This window comes from Rhinatrema bivittatum, chromosome 5, assembly GCF_901001135.1.
Source record: "Rhinatrema bivittatum chromosome 5, aRhiBiv1.1, whole genome shotgun sequence".
In the NCBI taxonomy this organism is placed as follows: Eukaryota; Metazoa; Chordata; class Amphibia; order Gymnophiona; family Rhinatrematidae; genus Rhinatrema; species Rhinatrema bivittatum.
The window spans coordinates 374,644,480-374,662,506 of record NC_042619.1 but is presented as its reverse complement, the minus strand read 5'-3'; the positions used below and the strand labels follow the sequence as shown (position 1 = coordinate 374,662,506).

General features: G+C 41.5%; 1 protein-coding gene across 4 annotated transcripts in view; it reads left to right on the top strand.

The window, feature by feature from the left end:
• Window positions 1-18,027, top strand: part of TBC1D8 (TBC1 domain family member 8) — a 438,780-nt gene that overhangs the window by 53,719 nt on the left and 367,034 nt on the right. For 2 of the 4 annotated variants that reach the window (XM_029604802.1, XM_029604800.1), the window contains exon 2: window positions 16,492-16,600. The exons of the other annotated variants lie outside the window; for them this stretch is intronic. In XM_029604802.1, the coding sequence (XP_029460662.1) occupies window positions 16,513-16,600 (88 nt within the window). In that variant the 5' untranslated portion in view covers window positions 16,492-16,512. The remainder of the gene's footprint in view (window positions 1-16,491; window positions 16,601-18,027) is intronic. 4 annotated transcript variants of the gene reach the window in all.

Here is an 18,027-nt window from a genome sequence, read left to right as displayed (position 1 = left end):
TTTATTTGGGAAAGATGAAGTTTATTTTTTGAGATTTTGGCTTAATTGTGCCAGTTTCCAGTGTTAACTTGGCGTGCTTTTGAGAGTTGACACGTGCTATAGGGAAAGTGCATGAGTGCATCAGTTACCCCATGGGCCGGTTTTGAAAAAATCCCCATGGCTGATATTTTCCTACAATCCGCTCCTAAATGTATGAATAACAAGAAATTGTTTGTATTAATTAAACTCTAAACTTTTGTGCACCGACTGAATAGTATGTACCTAAAGATTGTGAAAAAAGCATTTAATGCAGTAATATAGTAGATGACGGCAAAAAAGATCAATGGACCCTTCCTGTCTGCTCAGTTTTCTGCTCTACACTGCAAAAAGATATTTTCCATTTGATAATTTTAGAAACTTAATCACTTACAGGGTATTGCTTTTTATCTGGAAATAGAGAAACATGCTGCCTAGAATGAGATGTCTTTATCTCTGTTTCTCTAACATCCTTATAAGATAAACATAAATTACTATACTTATTCATTTAACTTTGATTAGAGTATGTTTTGCAAAAATGAGTTAAAACTTCTTTATGGATCAACATAATAGATTCTTTTAAATCTGTGTAGTTCAAACAAAATTCAAAATAGAAATGTTAATGTTAAATGACATTCCTTACTAGAAACTGAATAATTTAATTTAGATTTGGGCTTGTTCCTCATCTATTTATTTATTTATTTATTTATTTATTTAGGTTCTTTTAATACTGATGCTCAAGACAGGTCTTATCGTACCGGTTTACAAAAAACAAGGGGAAACCAATAAACATAGGAAGCGAAAAAGTTACATTAAAACAAGGAGATCAAACCTGGCTTTTGAAGAATGAGAAAGATTAACAATTTCTATTCTAAATGTATAGACGAGACTATCGGCAAGGGAGCAGTTGCTTTGCTGATGAACTTAAATACATATATACATTGCAATGTTAATATACAGGGCGGTTCTAGAATAGCGGGTACTTAATGTAGATGTTGGAGGATATCTACCGGGGGGGTAGAGGTCCTTACAGGTACCATGGATTTCTTCAGCAATAGGCTTGGGCGAAGAGCCAAGTTTTCAGTTTTTTTCTAAAAGTAAGATGACAATGTTCCTGGCGTATGTCTGGTGGGAGAGAATTCCAGTGGTATGGTACTGCTGTGGATAGCGCTCTTTTATCGATGGAGTTATGTTTAGTGGAGCTGCTGGGAGGAACTTGTAGGGCGCTTTTATATACATATCTGGTAGGTCTTGAAGAAGAGTGTAATTTGAGAGGTATGGTTAGTTGTAGCGAGGATTGATGATATATGGCTTTGTGAATGATGGTCAGCGTCTTGAAGAGTATTCTGGAATGTATGGGTAGCCACTGGAGCAAGGCATTGTCAGGCTTTCAACTCAGGGAGTCAAGGTGCAATTCATACCCATCTAAATTCTCTGTGCAAGGGGAGGTTCCTGCTCGCCCCATTCCCCGTGGTGCCTGTTTCCAGAACCACCTCAGTCAGGGCGGTGCGTGGTGTTGGAAGCCTGTGGTACCAGATGAGGCACCAAGAAGAGAGCCCAAATGATATGCAAAATCTATTTCAGGCTTATCTCCCTTGGAACCAGGTAAAGTTGTTTGTTTTGCAAAGCAAGCCCGTCCTTAACACCAAGGCAGAAGATAACCTTTTTTGCACAGGTTCCTGCATCCTTTATGGTATGGAAGATTCCCATGGCGCTGTTATTTGTTTTACACTGACCCAGGGCATGTTTGTGTCCTTTACATAGAACTCACTGTAAGGCATAGTCATTCCACTCAGTGCGGCATGCCAAAGTGCCATCAGTCGTGTTGGAGCCGAGTGCATCAGCGCGTGAGCCCAGGAGTCCCACCGCTGAGGTTAGGTGTGACAGAATGTGCAGTCAGCACTGCCATGGACCAGGTTACATTTAAAAGAAAGTGTTGACACAACCGATTCAGAGCACCTCAGAGTTGGCTGCTGCAGCACAGAGTTATTTCATGACTATACAGGCTGCCTTTACTGATTTAAAAAATGAACTGGATTTCTGAAGAGGATGTCTTATCTCCAACTCCTGTGCAAAGGGACCCCCAGAATTTCTTTACCTTAATCGCCGGAGACCAGAGAGGGAAACTGGAACCTTTCATGTCCAAGATGGAGGAATTTTTCCCACATAGTGGGGCTGCCTGAGATCTTGCACCAGTATATGCCTCTCCACAAGAGTTTCCGGAATTGAGAGTAAGTCCTCACCACAAGGTGGTAGATTCTCTTCATCCAAGGGAGTCCCCTCATGAGTCAGAAAGTATGAAGCAGGTTTCCACAGAACAGTGAAAGTCATATCTTCACTCCCCTTCCCCCTTGTCAGTGTTGTGGCTTAGTGTTCCTCTGTGGTTGAAAAAGGAAGAAGATTTCCTTAACTTGTGACACACCTACAGTGATTTTAAAAACCTCTATAATGTCTCTTCTATCATCTTTCTTACTTTTTTTTCTTGATTCTTGCTTCAGATATTGAACTTGCTTCTTATCTTACCATATGCATTATTTTAATTATCTAGGAATTATGCATTAGTTTAATTATCCAAAAATCCAGTACTTTCTGTCTTAGCTTTGGTAATACACAGTCTTTAGATTGAAAAAGTGAGAGGAAGGTAATAGGCAGTACTTGTATTGCTTCTTGTCTCACCTTGTAGAAATCCATCTCACCTCAAGAGAAAGTGAATCATTTCTTGCAAGTTAGATACTGTCATCAGACTGGATCTCACTAACCACAGCACAGTGTGGTGTAGATGAGCAATAGGGTTGAACTTGAAATTAAAAGCTGTGTACCAGTAATTTCTAATAGGCATAACATGTTAGAGTGAGGATTTTACTTGATTCACATAGCTCTGTATTTTTTATTGAGAAATAAAAAGTAAACGTGCTGACTATGCATTTCTTAAGGCCTGATTTACTAAGTTTTTTTTCTCCCTAGATCCAAAATGATTGTAAATCAGACCCAATTGTTTTGATGGACAATCAGTTTGGGTTATACTAGATATAGGGATGTGCAGAGACAAATTTTTTTGTTTTCGTTTGTTCATTTGTTTCAGAGGTCACCTCCATTTATTTCATTAGTTTCAAATGAAAAAAAAAAGTTCATTTTATTTGTTTTCCATTAAAGTCAATGCGGGCAGCAATGCAGCCCACATTGACTAATCAATTATAATGAAACTTGTAGGTTGACAACATCAGAAGAGGAAAGAGAACTCCAAGGCACCAAGATTGTAGCAAAGTGGCAAAAAAATAGTAGGGTTAACCAAAGGTGCTGTAAAGAGGTAACAGGGTACCAGCAATGGCAGGGGCTATCCAAGCCACTGTCAAAGGAGCAAAGCAGCTGCAAGTGTGTCAAGAATACCCAAGGCTTCAAAAGAGGGCCCCTACAATAGGGAGTGAATCCCAAAGGCATCACAAAAGGGGCAACGTGACACCAAGTGTGGCATGAGCATCCTAAGGCACCATAAAGAGGAAACAAAGCAGCAAAGGAGCATAAAAGACCCAGGCATTCACAGAAGGCCAAATCAGCACAAAGAGTGGCATGAAGACCCCAAAACACTATGAGAGGTGCAAAGCAGCCACCCATAGTGGCAAGAACACCCCAAAGTGTAGAGTCCTGGGGTATGGCAGCAAGGCTGAATGTCAGAAAGACTGCTAAGGTGTAGCATAAGTGGTATGGGAGCAAGACCATTGATGTGTAGAGTCTGGGATATTGTAGAAAGAGAGTAGTAGAAAGAACGCTAAGGCGGTACAACAGGATTATGGAAGCAAGTCAGTGACAAGACCTGTAAGGTGTAGCATATGTGGTGTAGCAGAAAGAACTTCAAGTTGATGCAACAGGGGTATAGCAGCAAGGTAGAATAACAGCAAGACCCCCCCCAGTGTAGCATAAAGGGGTATAGCAGCAAGTCTCCTAATGTGTGTGGAGTCTGGGGTATGACAGCAAGGCTGAGTGGGTAGCAAGATCCCCAAGGTATATTGTCAGAAGCAGGGCAGCTTCACTTTGATTGGTCCGCCGTCCTGTCTACTTGCCCTCTTCTACTGCCTCTGCTCTGTCCTGGCTATTGCCTCACTCAGGAATTTCTTGGTTACTATATTAGTCTCACTACAGCACTTTTCAATGGCCCATAGACTTGAATAGGAAACATGAACAAATGAAACTAAAATTTCTGTTTAATTCATGGGTACCTTCCATTTGTTTTGGGGGTTCTCAAATAGAACAAAAATAGTCTCAGGTCCATTTTACCCATTTGTTTTAAATAAATGCACTAGTATTCATTTTTTTTTATAATGCATGAATAAGGACATTTTTTAAAGTTCCAAAAATGTGCAAAATCTGTGGGTACTCTTTACCTATAGGCTTTGCAACTGTTTTCAAAAGGAAGGTAGGCGTATAAATATTTCCTTTGAAAATAGCCTATTGGTAATGTATCTGCAGAGGTTTGCCTTTGCTTTTTCTGCAGCTACTTTGTCCATTGCAAACTACATGCTGCTTCCTTGACTAAACCCTAACCCTGGGAATGCTGCCACTGAATGCCTGTAAAAGTATACATGGTGTTCTACAATATGCATACTTTTAGCTGCAATTTTCACAAAGCCTTCTTACCCAGGCTTCTGAAAATTGTCCTGATAATGCAGTATAATAGTAGATGTCTTTCAAAGGCCACTATGTAAGAATAATTCAGAACATAATCATGTAAAGATACGTTGCTTATTTATATTGTAAACTCTTAACACTAACACTGTGACACTCACATGATTTTTAATGATAACTTTAACAACTGTATCTTTAATCATTGTAGGTTTCAAAGGCATGATTAGATTGCAGCTAAAAAATGAAAATGTGACTGATATGACCAACTTGTATAACTGTAATATTTCTGAATCATGTCCTTGAAACCTTTTTTTCTTTTGTTAGGATGGACTGTTAGGATTTCTTTTAGTTACTAGTCTTTATTGAAGGAGGATTTTTTTGTTTCTTTTTTGAATGTTCCAACATCAGGACTCTGCACCAGAATGAAAATAGGACTACAGCTAGTTAAAGCAAGTCAACTTTATTATAGTGACTGGAACTTAGGCTAAACATGTTTGAACAAAAAATTCTTCTCAGGGAGAAATCTCAAGAACCGCCACAGACATGTGGCCCTTCAGGAGCTTGTGTGTTTCATAATAAACTTATTTTAAGAGTAAATAGTATTGCAAGTTTGGTTCTAGAGGATTGAAACTGAATTGATAACCGGACTAATGGCTCAGGTAGCCAGTGCTATGCACTGTCATGTGAAAGGTCCCTAGTTTGATCCTTGGGTCAAAGATGCTGCAGAGGCAGCATTGACAGCCTCCAGATAAGGGATCATGGTCAGTGCTTAAGGATGATACCTAGTTGTCAAATTCAGGCCCCATAATTGCAGGGGCTTTAGCAGGAGCCCTTATGCATGGCCTTGTGCCCAGGACTGTCAGTGAAATGGCCATACTAAATACAGTGACTTGCAAAAATATTCGACTCCCTAAAAAGTCAGCAGATTTGTGTGAATTACCAATGTCACACAGATTGTTCCATAAGGTATGTTTATTGCAAAATAGTATGCTCTTCAAGTACATTTTTAAAATCACAATTTATTATTTCTCTACATTTTGTTGTAAAATAAAATTAAAAACTGAAAAATGCTGCTTGTATAAGTATTCAACACCTTCAGATTAGTATTTGGTAAAACCACCTTTTGTTGCAATAACAGCTTTAAGTCTGTTGGGGTAAATTTCTTCCAGTTTTGCACACTGGGAGTGATTTTTGCCCATTCTTCCTGGTTGTTAAGGTTGGTTGGATGACACTTATGGACTGCAATTTTCAAATAGTGCCACAGATTCTAAGAACATAAGAAATTGCCATGCTGGGTCAGACCAAGGATCCATCAAGCCCAACATCCTGTTTCCAACAGAGGCCAAACCAGGCCACAAGAACCTAGCAATTACCCAAACACCAAGAAGATCCCAGTAATAGCAGAGGCCATTCCCTAAGTCAACTTGATTAATAGCAATTAATGGACTTCTCCTCCAAGAACTTATCCAAACCTTTTTTGAATCCAGCTACACTAACTGCACTAACCACATCCTCTGGCATCAAATTCCAGAACTTAGTTGTGTGTTGAGTGAAAAAGAATTTTCTCCGATTAGTTTTAAATGTGCTACTTGCTAACCATGGAGTGCCCCCTAGTCCTGCTGCCTTAGCCTCCTTTAAGAATCCTTCTTGAGATGCCCCATTAAAATAGGCCACTAGTGTGTCCCCCAGGTCAGTCTTTAGAATCTTATAGAAGTCTGCATTTAGCCCGTTGGGCCCGGGTGCCTTATGTAGTGGACGAGTCAATACCCTCCAGGACTTCCCGAGTCTGCAATGGCTTCAGCCACTGAAGTTGGGCTGAAGTTAGTCTGGGGATTTTAAGATTTTGAAAGAAGGTATTTTCCACAGCCGCAGCAGAGGTCGAGCCTTTTTTGGAATATAACTTGGCATAAAAGTCTCGCAGGATTTTAGAGATTTCTACAGCTGCCGTTTGTCTTTTCTCTGTGTGATCCTTTAGCGCCGCTATAAAAGTGTTTCCACGGCTAATTTTAGCTAAGTTGACTAATAGTTTGCTCGCTTTGTTACCGAATTTGTATAGTTTGTGTGCTGAAGACAGCAAACTTTGAGTTTTCCGATGAATATGACTATTTAAAGAGTAGAGAATATCCCTGTAATTTTTTGTTCTTGTTACAGAGGGGTGGGCTATTAACTGGGTTTTCGCTCTTTACAAAGCTTTCCCAAGCTCCAGGATCTGTTGGTTAGTCAATTTTCATTGGTGGATCAGATAGGAAGTGATCTTGCCACGCATAGTCGCCTTCCCTGCCTCTCAAAACAGCATGGGATTGTCTTTATGCTGGTCATTATGCGTTGCTTATGCTTTCCATTTAATTTTTAAAAACTTTTGAAAATCTATATCTTGGGACAGGTGAGAAGGGACCCGCCAGTGTCTATGTTCCATTTTGGGGCTCCCCAGTTTTATCTCTACCCATACCATTGAGTGGTCAGAAATCCCTGAGGGTCCTATTTCTGCTGTTTCTATCTTGGGGAAGCAATCACTGGAGGTTATAATATAATCGATTTGTGACATCGCTAAATGAGCCATAGCTATGTGGGTGTAGTCTCGTAGTTCCGGATGTAAGATCCACCACGGGTCCATGTGCTGAAGCTGTTTGCGCAAGTAAGGAATTCATTTGCATTTTCTCAATCCAAGAATTATTCCTTGGGATGTTCTATCTACCCTTGGATCTGCCAAACAATTCAAATCTCCCACTAGTATTATCGGTCCCTGAGCATATAGGAGTATGGCCTGCACTAGATTCTCAAAAAAGTTGTGACTGTATATGTTGGGGGCATATACCATAGAGTAACTGGGACGCCGAACAGTTTCCCCAGCACGATGATATATCTACCATCCACATCCGCAAAGATCTGCTCCATTGCAAAAGCTTGTGAATAAAAAGTGTCCCACCCAATCCCTAGCCAATTTCTCTGTCTCTGAGGCAGATAGGTGTGTTTCTTGCAGGAAGGCTATTTTGGCCTTCTGCCGGCATAATGATTGCAACATTTTGGCTCGCTTGACCGGAGAGCCTAGGCCAGCGATGTTCCATGATACAACACGTAATGTTTTAGCCATATTTTTGCCAAAAGTACCAGACATTTAACACTTCAAGCGTATTGGATAACACACATTCGCCTCCCCTCCTCCAGCCTAGAGGAGCCGCGATACCAACCCCGTTGTCCACCTTCTGTACCCCTCGAGTGACCATCATAAGTACCTGATAAACCATACCCAACATAGAAATGGTTGAAACTACTATGTATTTTGGAAGTCCCCCATCCCCTCCCTTCCCTCCCCCGATCCCCCCCCGTAACCCTTAGCTGAGCCAGCCAGGCGTAAGGCCTCCTAGGAGGCAGAGAGACCACTTGATTCATCCGTGTCGGTTCCCCCTCCCCACCCCTAAGTAAGTCTTACTAATACTTCACAAAGGCAAACATGAGGTTAATGCATAGAAAATATTATGCCCATCTACTTGTCCGTGCGCCCAGTTTGGCCCATGAGTGACCTACAGAGTTGAATTGAGCCTGCAGCCTCAGTGACAGTCATGTCCCCGGCAAATCTTTTAGGAATTGTTTCGTGTCCTCCACGGTTTCAAAGATTTTCCAACTCCCTTGGTGTTCTATGTGCAGTCGAGCTGGGTATTGTAGTGTGAATCTCAATTTGTGATTAAACAGCTTGGCACAAATTGGTGAGAAGATTTTTTGTTTCTGGGATAATGCAGTCGAGTAATCTTGAAAAGGACGTGCTCTCCAGGTGATGTTCTATCCTCTCGCACTGAGGACAAGTCTCCCAGGGCTATTGCCCAGGAGGGAAGGGTTAGGCCGGCCATCATAGTTGGTGATTACATTGTTAGAAATGTAGATAGGGTACCTGGTGGATTGAGGACTGCCTGGTAACTTGCCTGCCTGATGTGAAGGTGGCAGACCTCATGCTTCACCTAGATAGCATTATAGACAGTGCTGGGGAGGAGCCGGCTGTCGTGGTACATGTGGGCACCAACGACATAGGAAAATGTGGGAGAGAGGTTCTGGAAGCCAAATTTAGGATTTTAGGTAGGAAGCTAAAATGCCTCCAGGGTGGCATTTTCTGGAATGCTTCCCGGTCCACTTGCAGGTCCCCAGAGGCAGGCAGAGCTCCAGAGTTTCAATGCGTGGATGAGACGATGGTGCAGGGAAGAGGGATTCAGCTTTGTAAGGAACTGGGGAAACTTTTGGGGAAAGGGGAGACGTTTCCGAAAGGATGCGCTCCACCTTAACCAGGGTGGAACCAAGCTGCTGGCACTAACTTTCAAAAAGGAGATAGAGCAGCTTTTAAACTAGAACAAGGGGGAAAGCCGACAGTCACTCAGCAGTGCATGGTTCAGAGAAATGTATCCTTGAAGGATACTAATGAAACAGGAGAGTTAGGGCATCCCAACAGAGAGATTCCATTAAAAGCAAACATAGTTCATGTGCCTATATGTAAAAAGTCACCGAAACTAATGATTTTCGAATTATCCCTAACAACTGAAAAGCAGGTTAATACAAACAAAAAACACACTTTGAAATGTCTGTATGCCAATGCCAGAATAAGAAGTAAGATGGGAGAGTTAGTGTATAGCAGCAAATGATGAGATTGACATAATTGGCATCACGGAGACTTGGTGGAAGGAGGATAACCAATGGGACAGTGCTATATCAGGGTACAAATTCTATCGCAATGATAGGGAGAATCATCTTGGTGGGGGTGTGGCACTTTATGTCCGGGAGGGTATAGAGTCCAACAGGATAAAGATCATACAAGAGACTAAATGCTCAGCAGAATCTATATGGGTATAAATCCCATATGTGTTGGGTAAGAGTATAGTGATAGGAGTATACTACCGTCCACCTGGACAAAATGGTCAGACAGATGATGAAATGCTAAGAGAAATCAGGGAAGCTAACCAAGTTGGCAGTGCAATAAAAATGGGAGATTTCAATTACACTAATATTGACTGGGTAAATGTAACATCAGGACTTGCTAGAGACAAAGTTTCTGGATGTAATAAATGACTGCTTCATGGAGCAATTGGTTCAGGAAACAAAAAGAGAGGGAGTTATCTTAGATTTAATTCTTAGTGGAACGCAGGATTTGGTGAGAGAGGTAACAGTGGTGGGGCCACTTGGCAACAGTGACCATAACATGATCAAATTTAAATTAATAACTGGAAGGGGGACAATAAGTAAATCTGCAGCTCTAGCACTAAACTTTCAAAAGGGAAACTTTGATAAAATGAGGAAAATAGTTAGGAAAAAACTGAAAGGTGCAGCTGCAAAGGTTAAGTGTTCAACAGGCATGGACATTGTTTAAAAATACAATCCTAGGGGCGCAGTCCATAAGTATCCACACATTAAGAAAGGTGGAAGGAAGGCAAAACAATTACTGTCATGGTTAAAAGGTGAGATGAAAGAGACTATCTTAGCCAAAAAAAAATCCTTCAAAAATTGGAAGAAGGATCCATCTGAAGAAAATATGATAAAACATAAGCATTGTCAAGTTAAGCGTAAAACATTGATAAGACAGGCAAAGAGAGAATTTGAAATGAAGTTGGCCATAGAGGCAAAAACTCATAATAAAAACTTTTAAAAATATATCCGAGGGAGTCGGTTGGACCATTAGATGACCGAGGGGTTAAAGGGGCTCTTAGGGAAGATAAGGCCATTGCAGACAGACTAAATGAATTCTTTGCTTCCGTGTTTACTAATGAGGATGTTGAGGAGATACTAGTTCCGGATATGGTTTTCAGAGGTGATGAGTCAGACGAACTGAACGAAATCACTGTGAACCTGGAAGATGTTGTAGGCCAGATTGACAAACTAAAGAGTAGCAAATCACCCGGACCGGATGTGGATAAAGGTGAACCAGTAGATGGTAGTGTATTTGGATTTTCAGAAGGCGTTTGACAAAGTCCCTCATGAGAGGCTTCTAAGAAAACTAAAAATTCATGGGATAGGAGGCGATGTCCTTTCATGGATTACAAACTGGTTAAAAGACAGGAACCAGAGAATAGGATTAAATGGTTAATTTTCTCAGTGGAAAAGGGTAAACAGTGGAGTGCCTTAGGGATCTGTACTTGAACCGGTGCTTTTCAATATATATATATAAATGATCTGGAAAGGAATACGACGAGTGAGGTTATCAAATTTGCGGATGATACAAAATTATTCAGAGTAGTTAAATCGCAAGCGGTTTGCGATACATTACAGGAGGACCTTGCAAGACTTTAAGATTGGGCATCCAAATGGCAGATGAAATTTAATGTGGACAAGTGCAAGGTGTTGCATATAGGGAAAAATAACCCTTGCTGTAGTTACATGATGTTAGGTTCCATATTAGGAGCTACCACCCAGGAAAAAGATCTAGGCATCATAGTGGATAATACTTTAAAATCGTCGGCTCAGTGTGCTGCAGCAGTCAAAAAAGCAAACAGAATGTTAGGAATTATTAGGAAGGGAATGGTTAATAAAATGGAAGATGTCATAATGCCTCTATATTGCTCCATGGTGAGACAGCACCTTGAATACTGTGTACAATTCTGGTCGCCGCATTTCAAAAAAGATATAGTTGCGATGGAGAAGGTACAGAGAAGGACAACCAAAATGATAAAGGGGATGGAACAGCTCCAATATGAGGAAAGGCTGAAGAGGTTAGGGCTGTTGAGCTTGGAGAACAGACGGCTGAGGGGGGAAATGATAGAGGTCTTTAAGATCATGAGATGTCTTGAACGAGTAGATGTGAATCGGTTATTTACACTTTCAAATAATAGAAGGACTAGGGGGCATTCCATGAAGTTAGCAAGTAGCACATTTAAGACTAATCGGAGAAAATTCTTTTTCACTTAGTGCACAATAAACCTCTGGAATTTGTTGCCAGAGGATGTGGTTAGTGCAGTTAGTGTAGCTGGGTTCAAAAAAGGTTTGGATAAGTTCTTGGAGGAGAAGTCCATTAACTGCTATTAATCAAATTTACTTAGTTAATAGCCACTGCTATTAATTGCATCAGTAACATGGAATCTTCTTAGTGTTTGGGTAATTGCCAGGTTCTTGTGGCCTGGTTTGGCCTATGTTGGAAACGGGATGCTGGGATTGATGGACCCTTGGTCTGACCCAGCATGGCAATTTCTTATGTTCTAAAAATTCTGATTTTGCTTCCCTCATAATCTAGATTCGTGGCTTTCCTGTATGCCTGCAATGTGGCGGTTTTGTGGGTTGAATTTATGAATCGCGCTATAACCAAGCGTGGTCGGGTTGTTCCAAGGCCCTTTGCACCCAACCTGTGTGCCCACTCTATCATGCTGCGTCCGGCTAGGTCGTCTAGGCCCAGTGTCGTTGGTAACAAATTCTCTAGTACGTCCATTAAATCTTTGTCTGACAGCGATTCTGGGGAAACCCATGAACTTTAAATTATTTCTGCGCGACCTGTTTTCCAGGCTTTGGCTTCTAGTGTTAGAATCTGTTTGGTGAAGTTATCTTTAGCATGCAATAGGGTCTGTGTTTCCATTTCAATATCCCCTGTTCGCTGTTGAGTATCCTCAACCTGCGTCTTGATAGCATTTAAAGGCTCATTATCCGTTATTTGTTGAGAGAGTTCCTGAAAACAGGCATCTAGGGCCTGCACAAGCGCCTTAGTTACCTCTTCCACGAGCGGTGTGTTTGTTGATATGGAACATGGGCTTGGAATCCCGTCGACCATCTTGGTTTCCAATGGCTTCCCTGTTTTTCTTTTCTCTGTGGTTTTTGAGACATTGCAAGGTTGTCCTATGGAAAAAATGATCTGTGCGTGGTTGGCGTGGTTGACATGATCCGGGGATCGTTTGAGCCACCACGATGGTTAATGCTGCCTCAGGTTTGCCTTTAATGGAGAGGAGGAACCGGGAGCGAGATCCGCTGCGGCCTAGCTGCTCATCGGTTCACGTGGTCTCTATCAATTATTTTTAAAAACAGATTTTACATGAATAAGGACATTCAGAGTATAATCTTCTAAAATAAAAATATCACTTACAAAATGTATATTATACCAGAAACACTGCAAAAAAGACACTTTGAGTCCATATGACATTAGACCTATTGTAATGCATGTTCAGTGTGAGCTTGGTCCTCAAAAAGCTATGAGTAGACTGAGTTTCAATTACAATAAACCTCCTATACCAAAACAGCACTAATTGCTAGCACTCAAACAATGGCAATCCTACCCATAAAAAGACAACTCTGTAAATATTTCACCAGGCCCTAAAACACCAATACACCTCCTATTTGAGAAAACAGAACAAGCCAAGCTGGTATAGATCCCTGCACAGAAACTACACACTAGCAGAGTACTTCACTTTGGTCACATGCAGAACACACACAATCACCAAATATAGGATAAAGAGACCATAAAGTATAAATAGAAATGTGCAAAACTAAACTGTAAAAAGCAAGAAGCCAGACTCTATATGCAGTGCAACAATGGAAAAACAGAACATTATTATTCCTGATAAAACATTAAATAAAATAAAAAATATATATAAATCAATATTAGTATGATATTAGTAAAACCATACTAATAGAATAATATCCAATAATTAAAAAGTCATATAAAAATGTTCCAAGCACAATAAAATATTGCAAAACAGCAGACACATCAAATAACACGCATTAGTTTAAAACTAAAAAGGATAAAAGACATTTCTAGCTCTCCATGCCTGGGAACTTTTGATTTCTAGATGCCCTCATATTGTTGTTGATTAGCGAGAGTTGGGAGGTTGTTGCATACAAGCTTTCCACATACACTCACTCACTCAATCACTCTCTCCCTCTTCTGAAAGCATAAATAGTAGCAGCAGCTTCCTTTTTCAGTCCTGACCACTGACAGGACTGTTTCTCCTTTCAGCTGCCTGGGCAATGCTAAACCTCCTCCTGATAGCCCCACTGCAGCTGCTCCAGTCTGTTCCTGCTCATATGTCCGACTGGGCCGGTCCTGTAGTGGGTTCTGCTATGGTATATGATATGTCTTGTAGTGTGTATTATGGAAACAAACTAGGACAATAACAATACTCACTATCTCTTATGTGAATTAATGTAAAGGTATATTTTTCTGAATAATATATGTACTGCATAGGTGCATATGAGAATACCTGAGACAAATAACAGAACAAAATATATACAATAAATCAGCACAATAAGCAAGAATAAATTCCCAACTAATTGGGTATAATTATATACAAAAGCCTAGCAGAAGCTGTCACCTTTCCTGGAGAAGAGTCAGGTAAACAAATTCTCAGTTTAGAGACAGGTCAGTGCTGGAGATAACTATTGGTGTGAGATTTATCGTGCTATCTGTTCAGTGTCCGCTCTCTCAGCAGATAATCTGACTCAGATTTTTTGTGCTGAGGTTATATGCCGTTTGGAATAGGACATGCGCTATTTGAATTTCTTTGTGTAGCTTTTCTGAAATATTGCCAAGTTTTTGATAAAATAACTTACTGCTTATATTCTCTAAGATGGTGGACTTCTATCTTTGTTCACTTCTGCTAATTGCCATATTGTGGAACACCCCAAAATAATAAGTAATCGCTACTGTTTTCTATCCCTAAAGCTAAAGTGTATCCATGAAGGCCTGAGCAATTGCCAGATGTTTCAGCACTCAGCTTTTGCTGAAACAACTTGTTCTACAAGTGTGGATAAAGGTGAACCGGTAGATATAGTATACTTGGATTTTCAGAAGGCGTTTGACAAAGTTCTTCATGAGAGGCTTCTAGGAAAAGTAAAAAGTCATGGGATAGGTGGCGATGTCCTTTCATGGATTGCAAACTGGCTAAAAGACAGGAAACAGAGAGTAGGATTAAATGGACAATTTTCTCAGTGGAAGGGAGTGGACAGTGGAGTGCCTCAAGGATCTGTATTGGGACTCTTACTTTTCAATATATTTATAAATGATCTGGAAAGAAATACGAGTGAGATAATCAGATTTGCAGATGACACAAAATTGTTCAGAGTAGTTAAATCACAAGCAGATTGTGATAAATTGCAGGAAGACCTTGTGAGACTGGAAAATTGGGCATCCAAATGGCAGATGAAATTTAATGTGGATAAGTGCAAGGTGATGCATATAGGGAAAAATAACCCATGCTATAATTACACAATGTTGTGTTCCATATTAGGTGCTACCACCCAAGAAAGAGATCTAGGTGTCATAGTGGATAACACATTGAAATCGTCGGTTCAGTGTGCTGCGGCAGTCAAAAAAGCAAACAGAATGTTGGGAATTATTAGAAAGGGAATGGTGAATAAAACAGAAAATGTCATAATGCCTCTGTATCGCTCCATGGTGAGACTGCACCTTGAATACTGTGTACAATTCTGGTCGCTTCATCTCAAAAAAGATATAATTGCGATGGAGAAGGTACAGAGAAGGGCTACCAAAATGATAAGGGGAATGGAACAACTTCCCTACGAGGAAAGACTAAAGAGGTTAGGACTTTTCAGCTTGGAGAAGAGACGACTGAGGGGGGATATGATAGAGGTGTTTAAAATCATGAGAGGTCTAGAACGGGTAGATGTGAATCGGTTATTTACTCTTTCAAATAGTAGAAAGACTAGGGGGCACTCCATGAAGTTAGCATGGGGCACATTTAAAACTAATCGGAGAAAGTTCTTTTTTACTCAACGCACAATTAAACTCTGGAATTTGTTACCAGAGGATGTGATCAGTGCAGTTAGTATAACTGTGTTTAAAAAAGGATTGGATAAGTTCTTGGAGGAGAAGTCCATTACCTGCTATTAAGTTCACTTAGAGAATAGCCACTGATATTAGCAATGGTAACATGGAATAGACTTAGTTTTTGGGTACTTGCCAGGTTCTTATGGCCTGGATTGGCCACTGTTGGAAACAGGATGCTGGGCTTGATGGACCCTTGGTCTGACCCAGTATGGCATTTTCTTATGTTCTTATGTACAAAGCCAGTTAAGATTTAACTCTTAATATGCCAACTGGCTTTAAACAAGTAGTGATCTTATGTTTTTAATTCTCATCTACATTTTGTGCTCGGTGACCTTGAAGCTTGCAGGCTTCAAGTTAGAGAAAGGGAAGGCAACTGTGGGCAAAGGGGGTACTGTGGGCTATGAAGAGAGGAGGAAGCTGCAAATTGGGCCATTAGCTGTGTGTGTAGGCAGTAAAATGTGCCAGCCTGCCTCTCACTGTATTAGCTTTTCTTAGCAAAAAAATATATGAAGACCGATCTTGTGCATAATAATAGTCTGTTGTACTTTCTTTAATACAGGGGGGAAAAGGTGGAGGCCAAAGGGGGCTGTAAAGCATGAAGCAACAACTGTTTTTTCAGTGAGACAAAACTACATGCGATCCTTATAAACAAATCATAACTATATGACAGTATTTTTCTCTCATAAAGGACAAAATTACACACTAATACAGGCCCGTGTGGTCCTCCTCCTCCAGCTCCTGACAGCGGCAGGGCTCTGCTACTGCAGCTTGCGCCTGCTTAGGCTATACAGCTCGCTGTTCCAGCCCCTGCTTTAGAGGCTGGTTGTTATGGCCCATGGCACTGCTCCAGCTTCTGACAGCCACCATAGTCCCGCAGATACTGCTTGCTATGGTAAACTCCTACTTCCGGGCCTCACAGGCCTATGGGACACTGGGGGGGTGCGGGAAGGAGTAGATGTCACACTGCACTGTCCCCAGCACTATGGCACTCTTGGTGGCATTCAAGTTCTCATAGTGCTTCCACCGGCCCTGGTTGTGGCTTATTTCTCATGTGATTGCCTGTATTTCCTATTAGAAACTTTGTTCTTTCTGCTTTTTTTTTTTTTTGTGAAATTTAGAAATGGCTTAAAGAGAAGTTAATGGTGGAAAGGAGAAAACAGGAGAGCCCAAAAAGGAAAAAAAAAAAAAAAGACTGGAGCTGGCCAATAACAATCAAGATTCTAAAAGGTGTGTTGGAGGCATTACTAAGCATAGAAAAGCAAAGTTATCCAGCTACTCATTACTGGCTGGATGAAATTAAGTTAATAATTGAGACTAGTTGGAGCGGCACTGTCCTCTGGAGCAATCTTATTTACAGAAAAGTTTCCAGTTGAATTGGGTTATTGAACACAACTATTCTGCGCACATTTCAGCATACTCTTTCCTTGTAGCTGCTTACTTTGAAGACAGTTCATATCTGTGAACTGCAGGCTCTTTCTGCCATGATCCTTTTCTCCATGTGACTCTGTAGCCTTCCTTGAACTGTCTTCCTTTTTGCCCAAAGTGGTTTCAGACTTTAATTTGAATCAGTCCATTTCTCTGCCTGCCTTGGACAGAGATGAAGCAGAGTACCGCCTTTTGCATTCCTTGAACATCAAGCATAATTTAAAGCGTTATTTGGAGGTGACCAAGACTGTTCGGAAGTCTGATCGCCTGTTTGTGCTCCATGGTGGAGGTAAGCAGGGAGCACCAGTGACTCTGGCAACGATTGCCCACTGGGTTAAGGAGGTCGTTAATAGCAGCCAATGTGGCTGCTGAAGTTGCCTTACCCAAGCAGTTTAGACCACATTCCGTGAGGGCTTAGACGGTATCATGGGTGGAGCTTTGCTTGTCGCCTGCTGAAATTTGCTGAGTGGTGACATGGTCATCTTTGCACACCTTCTCCAAGAATTACCGCTTGGACATTAGGGCTAGGGAGGATGCCAAGTCTCAACTTCAGACTGGCAGCCCTGGTGCTGCCTTGGAGGAAGAAGGTCTCATGATCGGAGAGCATCAACCTGGTGCAGCAGGAAAGGATCCTGTAGCAAGGACCTGGTCTCCAGGTGGTGCATTGTCCTTTCGCACCAAGGATGTGTCTCCAAGGCCTTCTGCCCAGGAGGGAAGGGTTAGGTCGGCCGTCATAGTTGGTGATTTGATTATTAGGAATGTGGACAGCTGGGTGGCTGGTGGGCGTGAGGATTACCTGGTGCGAAGGTGGTGGACCTCACGCGTCACCTAGATAGGCTTTTAGACAGTGCTGGGGAGGAGCCGGCTGTTGTGGTACATGTGGGCACCAACGACATAGGAAAATGTGGGAGGGAGGTTCTGGAAGCCAAATTTAGGCTTTTAGGTAGAAAGCTTAAATTCAGAACCTCCAGGGTAGCATTCTCTGAAATGCTCCCTGTTCCACAACAGGTCCCCAGAAGCAGGCAGAGCTCTGGAGTCTCAATGCGTGGATGAGATGATGGTGCAAGGAAGAGGGATTCAGTTTTGTAAGGAACTGGGGAACCTTTTGGGGAAGGGGGAATCTCTTCCGAAGGGGTGGACTCCACCTTAACCAGGGTGGAACCAGACTGCTGGCACTAACCTTTAAAAAGGAGAGCAGCTTTTAAGCCTAGAACAAAGGGGAAAGCAGA